General features: G+C 42.6%; 1 protein-coding gene across 1 annotated transcript in view; it reads right to left on the bottom strand.

The window, feature by feature from the left end:
• The window catches only part of tert (telomerase reverse transcriptase), a 68,839-nt gene extending 54,034 nt beyond the window's left edge, over positions 1-14,805 (bottom strand). Inside the window, exons 1-4 of the mRNA XM_041184021.1 lie at positions 14,581-14,805; positions 7,908-10,236; positions 2,587-2,782; positions 16-205 (exon numbers count right to left, since the gene is read on the bottom strand). Of these exons, the coding sequence (XP_041039955.1) occupies positions 16-205; positions 2,587-2,782; positions 7,908-10,236; positions 14,581-14,805 (2,940 nt within the window). The remainder of the gene's footprint in view (positions 1-15; positions 206-2,586; positions 2,783-7,907; positions 10,237-14,580) is intronic.

Genomic DNA, 14,805 nt, shown 5'->3' with positions numbered 1-14,805 from the left:
AAAGCGGTCACTAACCTTTCTAAAGCTGCTCCTTTTCACAGAGGGTTTTGGTGCTGTTTTGCTCCGCATTTTCACTATTGGTCGTAGGCCATTTTTCTTTGGAATAAACCGCAGTTTGGAAGGGGGTGGTAAGGTTTCCTGCCGTTGTTTCTGTTCCACGTCTTTGTGTGAGATAGGTCGCAGCTGCACTTTTGCTAGATGTTTTCTACATTAGTTTGCAAAAGAAAAAAAATTCCTTTTGCATCTTTCACTCATAAAACAATCTTATTAAAACAGTATACAGCTCATAAATAAAGGAGCTGAGAAAAGGTCACAAACCTGAAACATTAGCTCTGATTCTCTCCCTCCCAGATGCTGTCTGACCTACTGAGTATTTCCAGCATTTTGTGTTTAGATAGCACCCTGAGGAGCATTATAAATCCGGGTTAAAACTACACTGGATTTATGCTCTTAGCAAATTCAAGTCCAAACAGTGTGTGGACTCTCACCGCAGTCATATGGGGGGTCCTGACTCTGATATTTACAGCAAAACTAAACATAGAAGTGCCCCAACTAAAGTAATAATATTAAACGCAATTAGACAAACCTTGAATTTTTACTTTATTAACCCCACTCCCCCGCCCCAACCCGGCTTCCCTAGACACTAGCCATTTTGGGTCTGTTGACTCAACAAGTAACATTTCACCTGAGAACAATGATGGGGCTTGTGAATGAGCAACATTGACTCCACTGAGAACAACATGAGCTAACGCACTGGCCTGGATGCTTATCAGGAAGAAGTATGTGATGAATCATTAGTAATTCAACTGCTGTATACTAAAAAAGAACAAATAAAACTAATATAACATCTTTAGATATCCGGCCATCTTTAGTCAAGGGTTTTCTGGGACAGCGTCAGCATTTACAGGGGGTGTCTGGCCGTATACAATTGTTTGCAGGAAATCTTTAGAGTTTAACAATATTTCTAGGAAGTCCACACTTGTTAACGTATCCTAATCCTGACTTATTCTAAGGGGTAGAAATGCATCCCCGGCACTGACGCAGAACAGGGGTATCGGGTTGGACACCCAATCCAAGCAGCGCCTGATATTCGGTTTCATTGACTGCAATTCATCTCTTTAAGCACCCTCTGAAATTCTATATACAGGAGCACAGCTACTCCTTAGCGATCCAGTCACTTCTCAATAAAATCTGTTAAATTTACCCAATGTTTGCCTTCAACAAATCTCTACTAGCTACCCTCAATGTTCTTATTCATTTTTAAATGTTCATTAAGTTGATCTACAATTATAAATTTTAAGAGTTTGCCCCAAACTACCATTAGACCAACCTGTCTGAGTGAATCACATTAGCCGCTATCCCTTTTTGAACAGAAGTGTTACAGTGACTATCCTCTCTATCCTCTTTGTAGCCTCCCCTCTGATCTCTTTCAGCAAACCAGGGTGCATCCCATCAGTGTCCAGTCACTGAGGTCTTTTGCAATTTTTTTCCAGAACAAATTCATTTTCCAGTTATTTTTAACAATTTTTCCACACCCTCCTCGAGTACACGTAAAATCTTTCATTCACCATCATTTGTAAATACTGACACACAACATTTAATATCTCTGCCATTATCTTCCTCCCTCACAGACTCTTCATCCCTGAGCAATCTACTATCTTTAATCATTCTTTCGCTTAGAAAAGTTATTTCCTTTTTCACGCTCTCTTGAGCCCAAATTCTCTTTTCACTTCCTACTAACAGATAAATTTCTTTAGTGTTGCTAATCATAGTTTTATTTTAACCCTTTTAAGTTTGTTTGTTTTAAACTCTCTTCATCAATGAACTAAATGTGAATGCACTGTTTCTTGCCTTAAAGGAATATATCTAAACGTAAAAAATATTTGGCCTATTAGGACTGTTGATCTACAATGCAAGGTACAATTTAACTAATCACAGCCTTTAGTCAATTTATTAAGGTCCTGAAGGAGGTGATTAGCTGTGGAGAAATAATTATTTTCTGCAGATTGTCCTGTGCTATTTTTTTCGCCTGCAATGGATTTCTTTTTCTTATTTCTTGACACCCACCCATCTACGCCACCAACAATTATCCATCGACATGGATTCTGTCTTAATGTGGTTTCCAGAATATCTTTACTTTCTGGCACTCCTTCTGTCCTTTAACCATACAACATGAATCACACCATCTGCTTGTCTATTATGGAAAGCCATTTGGACCACACACGCAGAGAAAACTTCAATCTAAACAAGTCTCATCTGTTAACTGGATTGGATCCACGTTGGCTGGTGAAGTTAAAACTAAGACACAACAGCTTTCTTTTGCTGGAGAGAGTCTATTGACTCAGTTTGCAGTCAACACTACTCCAATACACCAGTATCCCAGCTATCTCCATTCATAGGTGTACAAATATTCATCACCTATTTAACAATGTGATTGCGATTAAACCTATACAATGTGATTAATAAGACATTGACATCATCTTCACAGCTAATAGAGGATCCCAAATAGAGAGTGGCTCTTAAACTGTGAGGGGCTTGAAAGCCAGATTAATTCAAGTGATCATGGTGCAATAGTTTAACCCTTACCGAACACCAAACCTCTGCACCTCGTTCCAGACACGTTTTCTGTAGTAGAAAAGCATGTTTTTCATGAACGTTGTCTCCGTAACATAGAAGAAAGACTTGAGTAGCTGTACCACATATGTGTCCATTAACCAAAAGAGGAACCTAGACAGGATTTCTTCACGTAACTGATGCTCCGATGCAGGAACAAAGTGCTGACCTGGGAGATAAAAGCATTCCTTTGTATTTAAAAGGAAGTTGGGATGAACAAATGCAACAACAACAGGAGCTAGACTTGCAGCCTGACTATGCTTGGAATTACGGATGCAAGTCTGGATCACACAAATATGGTTGAGTTTAGTGAGATTTCATTTGGCAGCCAACATTAATCTGTAAGATTTGGAGAGCATTCCTGATTGCCATAAAGCCAGAGCCTGAGGGCTGCTCAGCGTTGAAACTGCCGATTCTGGGGAGGTAGGCGTTCTGTAAGGGGCTCTTTTAGGTTCCTTAATTTTTTCTGGGGTCACAACATTCTGGACCTCAGCACCTGTCCAGCCATACTCTGCAGCAGAGTACTGTGCACCTGTCTGGCAAAGGTTGTCACTCACACCTTTTGACACCTAACCGAATGCAACAATGTGCACCATAACTGGAACTCTCCACTCAACATCCTTCCCCTGGTTTCCCGCCCATACAAACATCACTCTCCGACAGATCTGCCGCCGCCTGACTAAAACTCACAAGCTGGTTAAAACCATCTGTGCTGCACCTCACTTGCCACTCCATGATGACCTGTTCAACCCACCTACTACCCCTCTTCCATCTCAGTGCCCCATATGAAGCAAGATCTACCAGCAGATGTCCTCTGGATCGAGGAATGGGAAGCACGGGAAGTTACTAACAAGTTTCTTGTGATAAACTGGTTGAATGCCAGGCTTTGAGCTACCACGGCGACAGTGGTCCTTGCTAAGCAGGTTCAGGACATGCTGGACCAGCATTTATTGCCCATTCCCTAATTGCCCTTGAGAAGGTGGCGGTGAGCTGCCTTCTTGAACAGCTGCAGTCCATGTGGTGTAGATACATCCACAGTACTGTTAGGAAGGGAGTTCCAGGATTTTGACCCAGTGACAGTGAAAGAACGGCAAGTCAGGATGGTGAGAGACTTGGAGGGGAACTTCCAGGTGGTGGTGTTCCCATCTATCTGCTGCCCTTGTCCTTCTAGATGGTCATGGTTGTGGGTTTGGAAGGGCTGTCTGAGGAGTCTCGGTGAATTCCTGCAGTGCATCTTGTAGATGCTATACATTGCTACTACAGTGTGTCGATGATGGAGGGAGTGATGGATTTGTGGATGTGGTGCCAATCAAGTAGGTTACTTTGTCCAGGACGGTGTCAAGTTTCTTGAGTGTTGTGGGAGCTGCACTCACCCAGTAAAGTGGGGAGTATTCCATCACACTCCTGACTTGTGCCTTGTAGATGGTGGGCAGGCTTTGAGGAGTCAAGAGGTAAGTTACTCCTAAGAGGCTTTGACAGGGTAGATGCTGAGTGGCTGTTTCCCCTGGCTGGACAGTCTAGAACTAGTCTCAGGATAAGGAGTTGGCCATTTAGGACTGAGATGAGGAGACATTTTCATTCTGAAGATTATGAATCTTTGAAAGCCGTCAGTGAGTATATTCGCCTCCGCTAACTGAAAAATGATAGGAGATAACTTAGCAGCAAAGTCAAAAACTAATTTTTATCGAGGTGGAAACAATCATACTCCTAACGATTGGCAATTTAAAAAGGTGGAGTGTTATTTTTGTCACAGAAGTGGACACATATTGAAACATGGCAAAGCGAGATTTAAACAGGCTTCCAGGCAATAATCGAAGTCCAATGAAGTCTATAGTGTAGAAGAGCCAGAAACATTGAGTTCAACAAGTTCAGATCATGAACTCTCGCCTCCATCCTCACCCCTTTTTGATCCCCCTTTTTTCAAATATATATTTTTAAAATTTTTATATATACTTTTTCCCCACCTATTTCTATTATTATTTTCAAAATTTATAACCAATCTGAGCATCAGTGAGCAGGTTATTGCCGCTTGATAACACTGTCGACAACATTCATTTGCCGATGATTCCAAATAGATGATTAATGCACCATATAAAAGCAATTTTTTAAAATTTTTCCTGAGACACACGTTAGCCGTACAAAATCTATACAGTCATCTGTATTTCACTATCCGATTTCAAACTTTCAGTACAACTTGAGATTGAATATTAAAATTTCTGCTAGTTATAAATTTCAAATGAACTTTGAGAATATGAAGTCCAAACCAAGCAGTGAGATGTTCGGTGCTATTGTAAACTGGAAAGAGCCATGCAGTGATCTCAAATCGCAAGCACCTAACGTCTAGCTGCCAAGCCCGCAATGTCTCTCACTGAAACTGGCAAATATAGTCATTGAACTTCGATAGATTATCGTAATTAAAAATAGTTTAATCCAAATCTAATAACTGAAATTATCAGAAAGAGTAGCTAAGTGCATCCATTGTTCACCCAATTTTTGCACCAGACTCAAAGTGGTAATTCCAAATGTAGAAGTTTCAATGATTTTGGGAGTGTTGCATGTCACCTGATCATGCGAGTATATGTGAGCGTATCTTCATGGATATGAGTGTCTGCATGTGTAAGTGTGTGTGCATTTGTTGTAGAAGTCATCCAACTGAACAAATGTTATCCTGAACTGAGATCTGCAGGTGGAAGACATTGGCCGAAGTTCAAGTATGGAAAGCCCGGCTAATTAACTGCTCTCAATAGTTGCAAAAATTGATGTATATTGTAGTATCACATGGCTGAGCTGCTAGAAATGAACAGCTTTTTGTCCACTTTGTGAAATAGGATGAAGCAATCAGATATTCAATCTTTCGAACGTGTTCCACCATTTTCTGAGATCATGGTTGAGCATTTTCCGAAAGTGCAGAATAGCCCACGACTCACTTTTGAAGCATAGTTACAGTCATACTGTAGGAGATATCGCAAATTCAAGGCAGGAGCTCTCTAACGTTCTGAAATGCTGAATCCGCCTGCAGAACGCCATCTCGATGGTTTTCAGTGCCCAAAGCAAGTGGCATAAATCTACAGCTATCATTCTGTGTGTTTGTAGCAAGATTTATACTGTGCGTAACAAAAATGCAAATGGGTTGATTCGTTGCAACGATCTTTACGGCCAATGACTGGACTGACCTGGGCGAGCCTTTTAAATTTTCTTGCAGGATTTCAAATTGGTTTTCCAAATGCTGTAGGAAGATCAGAATGGGAGGGTGGGCAGTAAATATTGCTGGTGTAGGGCTGCGTCCAATTGAAACCATACCGCCAATCTCAAGAAAAAGGACACAGTGATTAAAAAATGGAACACCAAAACGTGAGGTTTTTTAGTTTAAAGTTCTTCTGACATATCATTGACCCAAGGAAATGACCGGACGTTGAAAGCTTTGCTGGAAAAAAATTATAAGTGATCAATATAAGAGGCCTAATTCTCTTTACTGCTGAAAAAAGCTTTCCGTCTTGCACTCATCAGGACACCAATACCAATATAAGGGGAAAACAACAATTTATACTGTATGTGAAGAGAGTGCTAATTAATTGGCAATACTGTATAAATTGTTGTTTTCCCCTTATATAGATATTCTTGAAGTTTTCTGATGAGTGCAAGATGAAAAGCTTCGACATGTCCCCTTTATCAGCAATATTCAAGTTCTGTACTACCAAACAACAATTCCCTTTACGTTGCGCTAAAATCTAAGGCTGCTGTAGCAGCGATGCAGCCTACTCCTAGATATTAGGTGGGAGAGGGAACTACCAATCTTCCGCCTTTTAACACTAAGAAGAACTTTCAGTGTTTAAATCCAGGGATACCATGCAAAAAATGGAGTCTGGCATATGCAGGCTTCCACTTTTCTCTCCTCAGATGAGACAGTCGGAAAAGGTCTTGCGTTCAAACAAAAAGAGCTTAAAAGTTAGGTTGGATGCTTATTCCAAGGTATCAAACCATTCTTTGCAATAGGCAGAGTGATGGCTGCATTCTCAGAGCCTTGAGTCCTTGTGAGGGAGCTACACATTTTTTTGACTTCGTTGAGTTTGGGGATGGGGGTGGGGGTTTGGAGGAGGTGAAAACGAAGCTGTGCACAGGGCCCCACTAACTCTAAATCTGTCACTGTTGGGCACCAAGGGAATCAAGAGAAATGGGGGTAGGGCAGCAAAGTATAGTTTACGTAAAGGTTCGGCTGTGGGCTGAAAGGCAGACCAGGGTCAAGGGGTAGTATGGCCTACTTCTGTTCTTATTACTCATCTTCTAATACTCTTGGGTTAGGAAGGGAAAATTCAGTTTTGGTTTCCTCGTCTGATTGCCTTTCATTAACAGATTAGTCTTGCAGGTGATGATACAATCAGACTCTCAGATCATGCTTTCTGTGAACAAATAGGCTCCCAATGCACAGAGGCGAGGGATGGTAGTACCAAGGGAGTGCTGGCATACAGGCTGCCAATGCACCCAGGCAAGGGATGGTAGTACCAGGGGAATGCTGGTACTCCTGGGAAACTCAGGTGAGAAAAGGGGAAAAAAAAACTGGGACTGAAAAAGAGATAAGCAAGTAGTAAAGGTGATGCATTTTTCCAACATTCTATTCAACAGCCGGTAAGAGTTCATGTAAGGGCACTGAATGGAAGCAAGTGGGAAATTAAAGAACTTGAACAATGAAGGGAATTTATTCTGGGCTGATCTAATTATAGGAGCCCAAAAATTTGCTAGCAAAGCAACAAAAGACGAAATAAAGTGAGAAACTTAAAGGTGCAAACATCCTGTAACATCTACAATTTTCGGTTCTGACAAAGGATTTCACCCAAATATTAACCCGTTGATGGACTTACAGTACATTTCCAGCATTTTCTATCTTTGCCTCAACAACCACAAAATATTGAGGAGAGTGGAATTTAAACAGGGATGAGACAGAGTTATACACTTACCTTCAGCTAAAACCCCACTCAATTTAGGTCATGTGTAAGGGCATTTTGTTTTAACTAGAATATTAACAACCATGCAGATGCCCTGAGTAACTTCCAGTTGCTCACTAACAGGGGGTTTTAGATATTAAAATGGGTATTCCCCTAAACTCTACAAACTTATTAGTAACATTTGGCAACACCCTGTTAAACTACAGCAACTGCAACTGACCTATATTGTTAAAAAAGCGTAGAAGCTCACACGCATAAAGCCCTCATCACTTTTGAAACATACTAGTCCAGGTAAATAAAACTGGTTCATTCTAGTGGTTTATAAAGAAAGTCAATGGATTAATAATGGATTACCTTTGGTCAGCTGAAGCCATGTACAATCGGTCACTCTCATCTTCCACATTAGCTCACTGCAAGAGAATTTGTCAAACTTGCCCAAGGAGATAAATTTCTTCACATTCTTCAGGAATCTGCACTTATTGTGGTTGGAGCCCCACAGCTCGACCGGTACAACTTTGAGCAGACACTCTCTCACAAATCGGTGAACCTGAAGTGGACTGCTGTGCTGTTTAAGCAAATGGAGCAAGTCCTTGTCCGAGCCGGATGAATCGTTGAAGTCTCTGGACGTGCTGCTCTTTTCGTTTGCTTTATGTTTCATTGCCGCAACTTCAAGTAGATTGCTCGGCCGAGAACACAAGCCAGGGCGTTCTGAAGGTCTCAAAGGATCTGTCTGCTCCTCCAAGTCCCTTTCAATGGTAGAACTGTGTCCAGGAGGATCCGTTCTCATTGAATTATGGTCCTTTAAATTCTTGCTCAATAATTGACCCCGTTTTGCAATTAGGGGAATGGTTTCACCAACAGGGTGATTAGTTTCCAACCCTGTGTCTTGACTGCTGAAAGACCTACAAGCCACCTTCATGACAGGAAAAGAATCTGACTCAGCATTTCTCACAACATTTGAAGCACTAAAGACCTTACTTCCCTTCTGGGTGATCACAAAGCAATTTCTAGCCAAGAGCTGCAAATATGGACATCGCTTATGATTCCTCAGCATTCTAAAGAAAATATTTTTCATTTGCCAGTAGCGTTTTGGAAACCTCTTCTTCCTCCAGTAGTTACTGGGCTGGACTTGTGTTTTCTTCTTCCTAAATGTAGCATTGTTCAAGAAGATCGTTTCTACAAGCCTTTGACCGCCCGTGTTCAAGTCTTGCAAGCGATTTAGTATAAACGTGTTTGGCAACTGTTCCCTGTTATTACTACAATACATTATATTTCCCCTTTCAATATAAATTGGGGCCCATTTTCTTCTATTCTTTGCTACTGCAGCATCTATAGAGGTTTGCTGTGGTCTCCCAGCAAATATAGGGTGTGCTAACACACCAAACCTTCCATGGTGCTGTCTATGTGCATCAGTGTTCTTTCCAAAGGCAGATTTAGCACAATGTATATTGCTTGTACTTCTAGCTGTGAATTTGCCACCTTGATTAGAGTTCCTGCTTCTTGCTTGCTCTATTTCCTCATATTTTTGCTGTTCTCCAATTCCTGCGACGGTGGAGCTGTCACCACTCTTTGCAGATTCATGTTCTACCACTGTATTTTTAGCCTGTAGCTCTGTGTGTTCTGAACTTTCCCCTTCCACTACAGAGGAGTAATCATCTTTACCAGAAGAAATAATTTCCTCACTATGCATGAAGTGCCCATTCCTATTGCTTTTAACTCCTCTTCCTTCAGTCAGTTCAAGTGCTTTGGCACCCGAGTCCTGTCTTTTGTACTCTGCACTGGTACTTTCTTTTGCTAGGTTCACACGTGCACTGAATTTGGGATATTTCAGTTCACGTTCGTCAGTGTTACTCCCCTGCCCTTTCCATTCGATGGCTCCTTCAGTTGGTTGATCAATTGTTACACCAGATTGCTCAGTTATTTCAGGAGGTTCATTTGATATATTCTCCACGCGGAGTGTATCCTGTTCTGTTGAATGGAGAGCCATACCTTCTGCTGACAGCTGGCTTCCCTTCAGCTTCTTTGCAGGAGACTCTACTTTATCGTCTTTCAGACATCTTTTTAGGGATTTTGCTTCCATGGTGATTGTATCCTTTGATTCCCATCTGTCAGCATCAAGTTCAAGTCTAGCCAACTTTGCAGATTTGCATTCAGGACCACTTAGGGTTGTCCGATGCTTCCGCTTGCTGGGCTCAGCAGCTTGTGCTTCACTTGCAACTCCTGGTGATCTCTGCTTCCATCTTCTGCTTTTTGACAAGAAGCCTTTACGAAATCTGGCTCTCTTTTGGGCGCACTTTAGTGAAATATTGCACCAATATTTGGCTGGGCTCTGCCTGAGCCAGGTAGATGGGAGCCTGGTGCCACTTGTAACCAGGCTATAGATGGGGACTCCACATAACTGGAAGCAGCAGCTCGGTGGAACCAGCATAAAGAGAGAGCATTGCTCCAATAAGTACATCATGATATCATCACCAATCCGGCTGAGCAGTGTTTTCCATAGCATGCTGTTCTTGATGGTAACTGTCGTGGGATTTGGTTGGTAACTACATATGTTGGGGGCCGATCTGATGCGTATGAAACTCATTTCATTAACACACGCGTAACCAAAGCTTAGCACATTTCGTTTGCCTTTCTCACAAATCCTCTGAATTACTCGCAAAACCACATCACTCTGTGTCGATAGCTGGAAGGGAATTGAAAAAAATTGGTTATCTTGCAGTCAAAAGTAGGAGGGGCCACCAGTATATAGGCACAGCTTTCACCTTAGACTGACAACTACGCGGTGGTGTAATGGTATTGTCACTGGACTAGTAATCTCGGGACCCAGATTTGAATACCGCCATGGCAGATGGGATTTGAATTCAATAAAAAAAAAATCTGGAATTAAAAGTCTAATGGAAGAACTGCCGTAAAAACCCAATCAGTTTGGAAAGGAAATCTGCTGTCCTTATCTGGTCTGACTCCAGACCCACAGCAATTTGGTTGACTCTTAAACGCCCCTCTAAATAAGGCAATATGTGCTACCTAGCCAGTGACCCATGAATGAATATTAAAAAAAAAGTGAGATAGATCAAGGATACAAATGTATAGCCCTCACTCTAATAATTGAGATAATGGGCTCCACTTTCCTGGAATGGTGCACTTTGCCCATAGTGAACGGCATCATTTAGATAGTCATGCTACCCAGTCCTCCAGTGACAAATGTACACCAAAATCTGCTGAACTCATTTCAGTTCGCCACAGTGAGCATCATTGCAAGTCAGAAGCAACATGGTCAATGTCCAAAACAGACCAAGGTGCCAGGAATTATGCCCGCTTTTGTAAATTGCCTATAGGGAAACTGGCTTTCAGGAATATCCAACAGGTTCTTCCCCTTGCTTCACACGACATAACTAAATATCTTTTATATATTTCTTTTTAAGAAAAGAGGAATCCGGAGTATAAATGCACAATTCTCACCTATAAATGTCTGAGATACTGAGGCTTTTCATATCATTAATTTTTAATGGAGCAGCTTTTTGCTGATCTGGCATGACATTCTGAAGTTATAATTTCTACTTGTTTAACGAGCCTTAAATTATCACAAGAAAATACTCAACTTAGACAGTAAGAGATAAACCTTTCTGAATCACTGGTTAGGCCCCAGCTGGCATTATTGTGGCAAATTCTGACCACACTTTAGGAAGGATGTCAAGGCCTTGGAGAGAGCACAGAGGATTTTCCCTAGATGGTATCAGAGATGAACGACTTTAATTGTGAGGAGAGACTGGGTCGGGGGGTGGGGGGTGAAAAAACTATTATCCTCCTTCAAGCTGCAAAGTTTACAGGGAGATTAGACAGAGTTGTTCATAATCTTGAAGGGTTTCGATACGGTAAATAAGGAGAAACTTCATTTACATTGGCAGAAGGTAACCAGAGGATACGATTTGAAATGATTGAGAAAAGGACCAGAGGTCACACAAGGGAGCATTTTTATAAGCCACGTGTCATTGTGATTTGGAATGCATTGTTTGGAAGGCTGGTGGCAGGAAACTTAATAAAAACTTTCAGCAGGGAATTGGGCAAATACTTGAAAAGGGAAAAAATTGCAGAGCCATGGGAAAGAGCAGGGAGTTGGACTAATAGGCTCTACAAAAGAGCTGGGACAAGCATGATGGGCCAAATGACTTCCTTCTATGCTGTGTCATTCTATGATTTAATTGGTTAAGAAGGTAGATTGTTGACGCTGGCGCTCACCAAGGTCACAGGTGCCTTGTTGAACTCACCGCACCATTATCAGTTCACATTTCCAGCAACTTTCAGTTCAAAAAATTGGAGGTGAAGGGGAACAACAACAACTAGTATTTATATAGCACCATTAACAAATAAAATATCCCAAGGCACTTCGGCTAGGCATTATAAAACAAAATATGACACTAAGCCACATAAGGAGATATTAGGGCACATGATCAAAAGCTTGGTCAAAGAGGTGGGTTTTAAGGAGTGTCTTGAAAGAGGGAAGAGAGGTGGAGAGGAGGTGCAGAGAGGGTATTCCAGAGCTTAGGGCCTAGGCGCTTGAAGACATAGCCACCAATGGTGGAGCGGGGACGTTCAAGATGCCAGAATTAGATAATATTACGGGCCGAGATGGGAGGAGTGCACAGTTAATTCTAGCCCCACTTCTCCACAGGTCGCAACAATAGTTTAAATGTTTAATTCACCCACAAAACTGGTCAATTGTTACCCTTTGATACTGTTGCTCCTAGCACAAAAAGATTCTAACCAGGCTTCTTTCAGTAAACACAAAAAAAACTGCATTTATTATAAAACAAACTACTTTGAAAAAAGTTAATAAACTGGTTAACATACAAGTTGTAGTTTAAAAGTGTAACGATTTTCCACTTATTCAAAAAACAGATATCTGAACCCCCTGTATACTCGCACACAAACACAAAACAGGACAAAACAAACACAGTCCCCTGCAGAGGATGGAATATGGCAATATTTCTTTTAAAAGGGTAAAATTCGAAGAGACCTCAATGCTGTTGATCTAACAGAATTCTGGTCAGAATAGGTCTGGAAGTTCTTTCAGACAGACTTTTTTGGTGAAACTGTCCTTGCTGACTCGTACTTATCACAACTTTGCACACTTAGCACACTGATGAGACATTTCTGTGGAAAATTTAACTCACTTGATACTGCATGTTACGCAAAGGTGGGGCAAAGAGAGGGAAAGAGAGAGTTTTTTCCTTGCAGCTTGCTTTTAAGGCACACCCGCACACACACACTTCCTGAGAGTTTTAAACACTTCTCTTAGGCCAGGTACTTTTAATCAATCAGCAAGAGTCTTTAGCCTGGCAACAGCAGTTCTTTGTTAACTTAGATATATAAAAATCTCTTCCCTTTCCAGGCGTCCCTGCTGGACATCTATCTTGACCCATGGTTTCTTGAAGAATAGCATATTCACAGCCTCAAATTAATATTGCAAACTTTTAAACATAACTCAGTGGGGGGGGGGGGGGGGGGGGGGGGGGGATGGGGGAGAGAATGCCCAAAATTCAATATCCTTCAATTTTTTTTCAAAAACAGATCCCTCACATTAAGCGCAAATATCGCAGAGGGTTATAGGCTGGAAGAAGTTACAGAGATAGGGAGGAGTGAGGACACGGAGGCATTTGTGAAAAAAAACCAAGGATTAGAATTTCTTAAATCGAGGCGTTTTTTAACTGGGAGCCAATGTAGATCAGCGTGCACACAGGGTGACGTGTGAATGGCATTGGGCATGTGTCAGAACATGGGCAGCAGAGTTTTGGATGGCCTTAAGTTTACAGGGGATAGAACGTGGGAGTCCAGCCAGGAGTCTGTTAGAATAGTCAATTCCAAACAAAGGCATGAATGAGGGTTTCGGCAGCAGAGGAGCTGAGGCAGAGAAAGGTAGGCTCTGAGTGGGGAGGTGATGGTGTAGTGGTATTGTTGCTGAGCTAGCAGTCACTCTGAGGACCTGGGTTCAAATCCCATCATGGCAGATGGTGGAATTTGAATTCAATAAAAATCCAGAATTAAAAGTCAAATGGTGGCCATGAAACAATTGTTGTAAAAACCATCTGGTTCACCAACTACATGTGACTCCAGACCCACAGCAATGAGGTTGACTCTTAAATGCCCCCCTAAACTAGGGATGGGTAATAAATATTGGCCTGGCCAGTGATGCCCACAAACAATGAATAAAAAAAAGTCTTAGTGATGGTAAAAACCTCATCCTGGGATCAAGTATGACACCAAGGCTACAAACAGTCTGGCTCAGCCAGAGAGGAATGGAATAGGTGGCTAGAGAATGGAGCTTGCAGTGCTTTGAAGGCAGTGGTGCCTATTTTCCCAATGTTTAATTGGTGGAAGTTTCTGCTGATCACAGTACTGGATGTTGGGTAAGCAGTCCAACAACTCCACAACAGCAGAGAGATGGTGGGGGGGGGGGGGGGGGGGGTGGTGAGGTAGAGTTGGGTGAGTTCAACATACACGTGGAAGCAGACGCTGTGTTTCCGGATGACGGTGCTGAGGGGCAACACGTAGATGGGGAAAAAACAGGACTCGCCGGGGGTGGGTGGGGCATGCCCGGCTCTAGCAAGTTAAGGACCTTCATTCCGGCAAAACTGTGATCACCTTTTGACTATTAACCCTTATTAAGGGTCTTCGGAAATGTAAGCAAAATTGCAAAAGTCATTTGACCCTGTAATTTCCGCACAACGAAAATCTGGCGCAAAGTTTTAAGAAAATCCAGGAAAGATGATTCAGAGAACAGTTGTGCCCTAATTGAGAGTTTGCACTGTGAACAGCTGGAAAGGGGGGGGTGGGGGGTGGGAGTTTACCTCTCTCCCCCCCCCCCCCCCCATTAGCTGCCCTGGAGCTCAAGTGGTCCCTGGTTGTTTTTAAACTTTCAGAACTTTTCCCGCGATACGCAAAGCAGTGCCACTCGGGTCTGTAGAAGGCGCCACAAGTTCCTCTCCAGTTCGCAGTCGGTGCGAAATGCCTGGATTGCCTTTGCCCATACCTGCTGAAAGGTGACCGGCCGGCACAGCGCCTTAGCCCCCCCGGGGACGCAGACCACCAGCTGGGAGACGAAGCGCTTATAGCTGTCGGGGTCACTGGGTTCCAGCAGCGCTGGCGGGGCAGCAGCAGCAGCAGCAGCGGCGCCGATCTCGGCAATGAACTGCTGCACGGAGCCCACGCAGGGATAGACAGAGGCCAGCAGCCCATACAGCCGGCTCTCAGTCAT

This window comes from Carcharodon carcharias, chromosome 3 (genome assembly GCF_017639515.1).
Source record: "Carcharodon carcharias isolate sCarCar2 chromosome 3, sCarCar2.pri, whole genome shotgun sequence".
Classification (NCBI taxonomy): domain Eukaryota; kingdom Metazoa; phylum Chordata; class Chondrichthyes; order Lamniformes; family Lamnidae; genus Carcharodon; species Carcharodon carcharias.
Note: the sequence above shows the minus strand (reverse complement) of the source record. Positions and strands in the feature narration are given on the sequence as shown.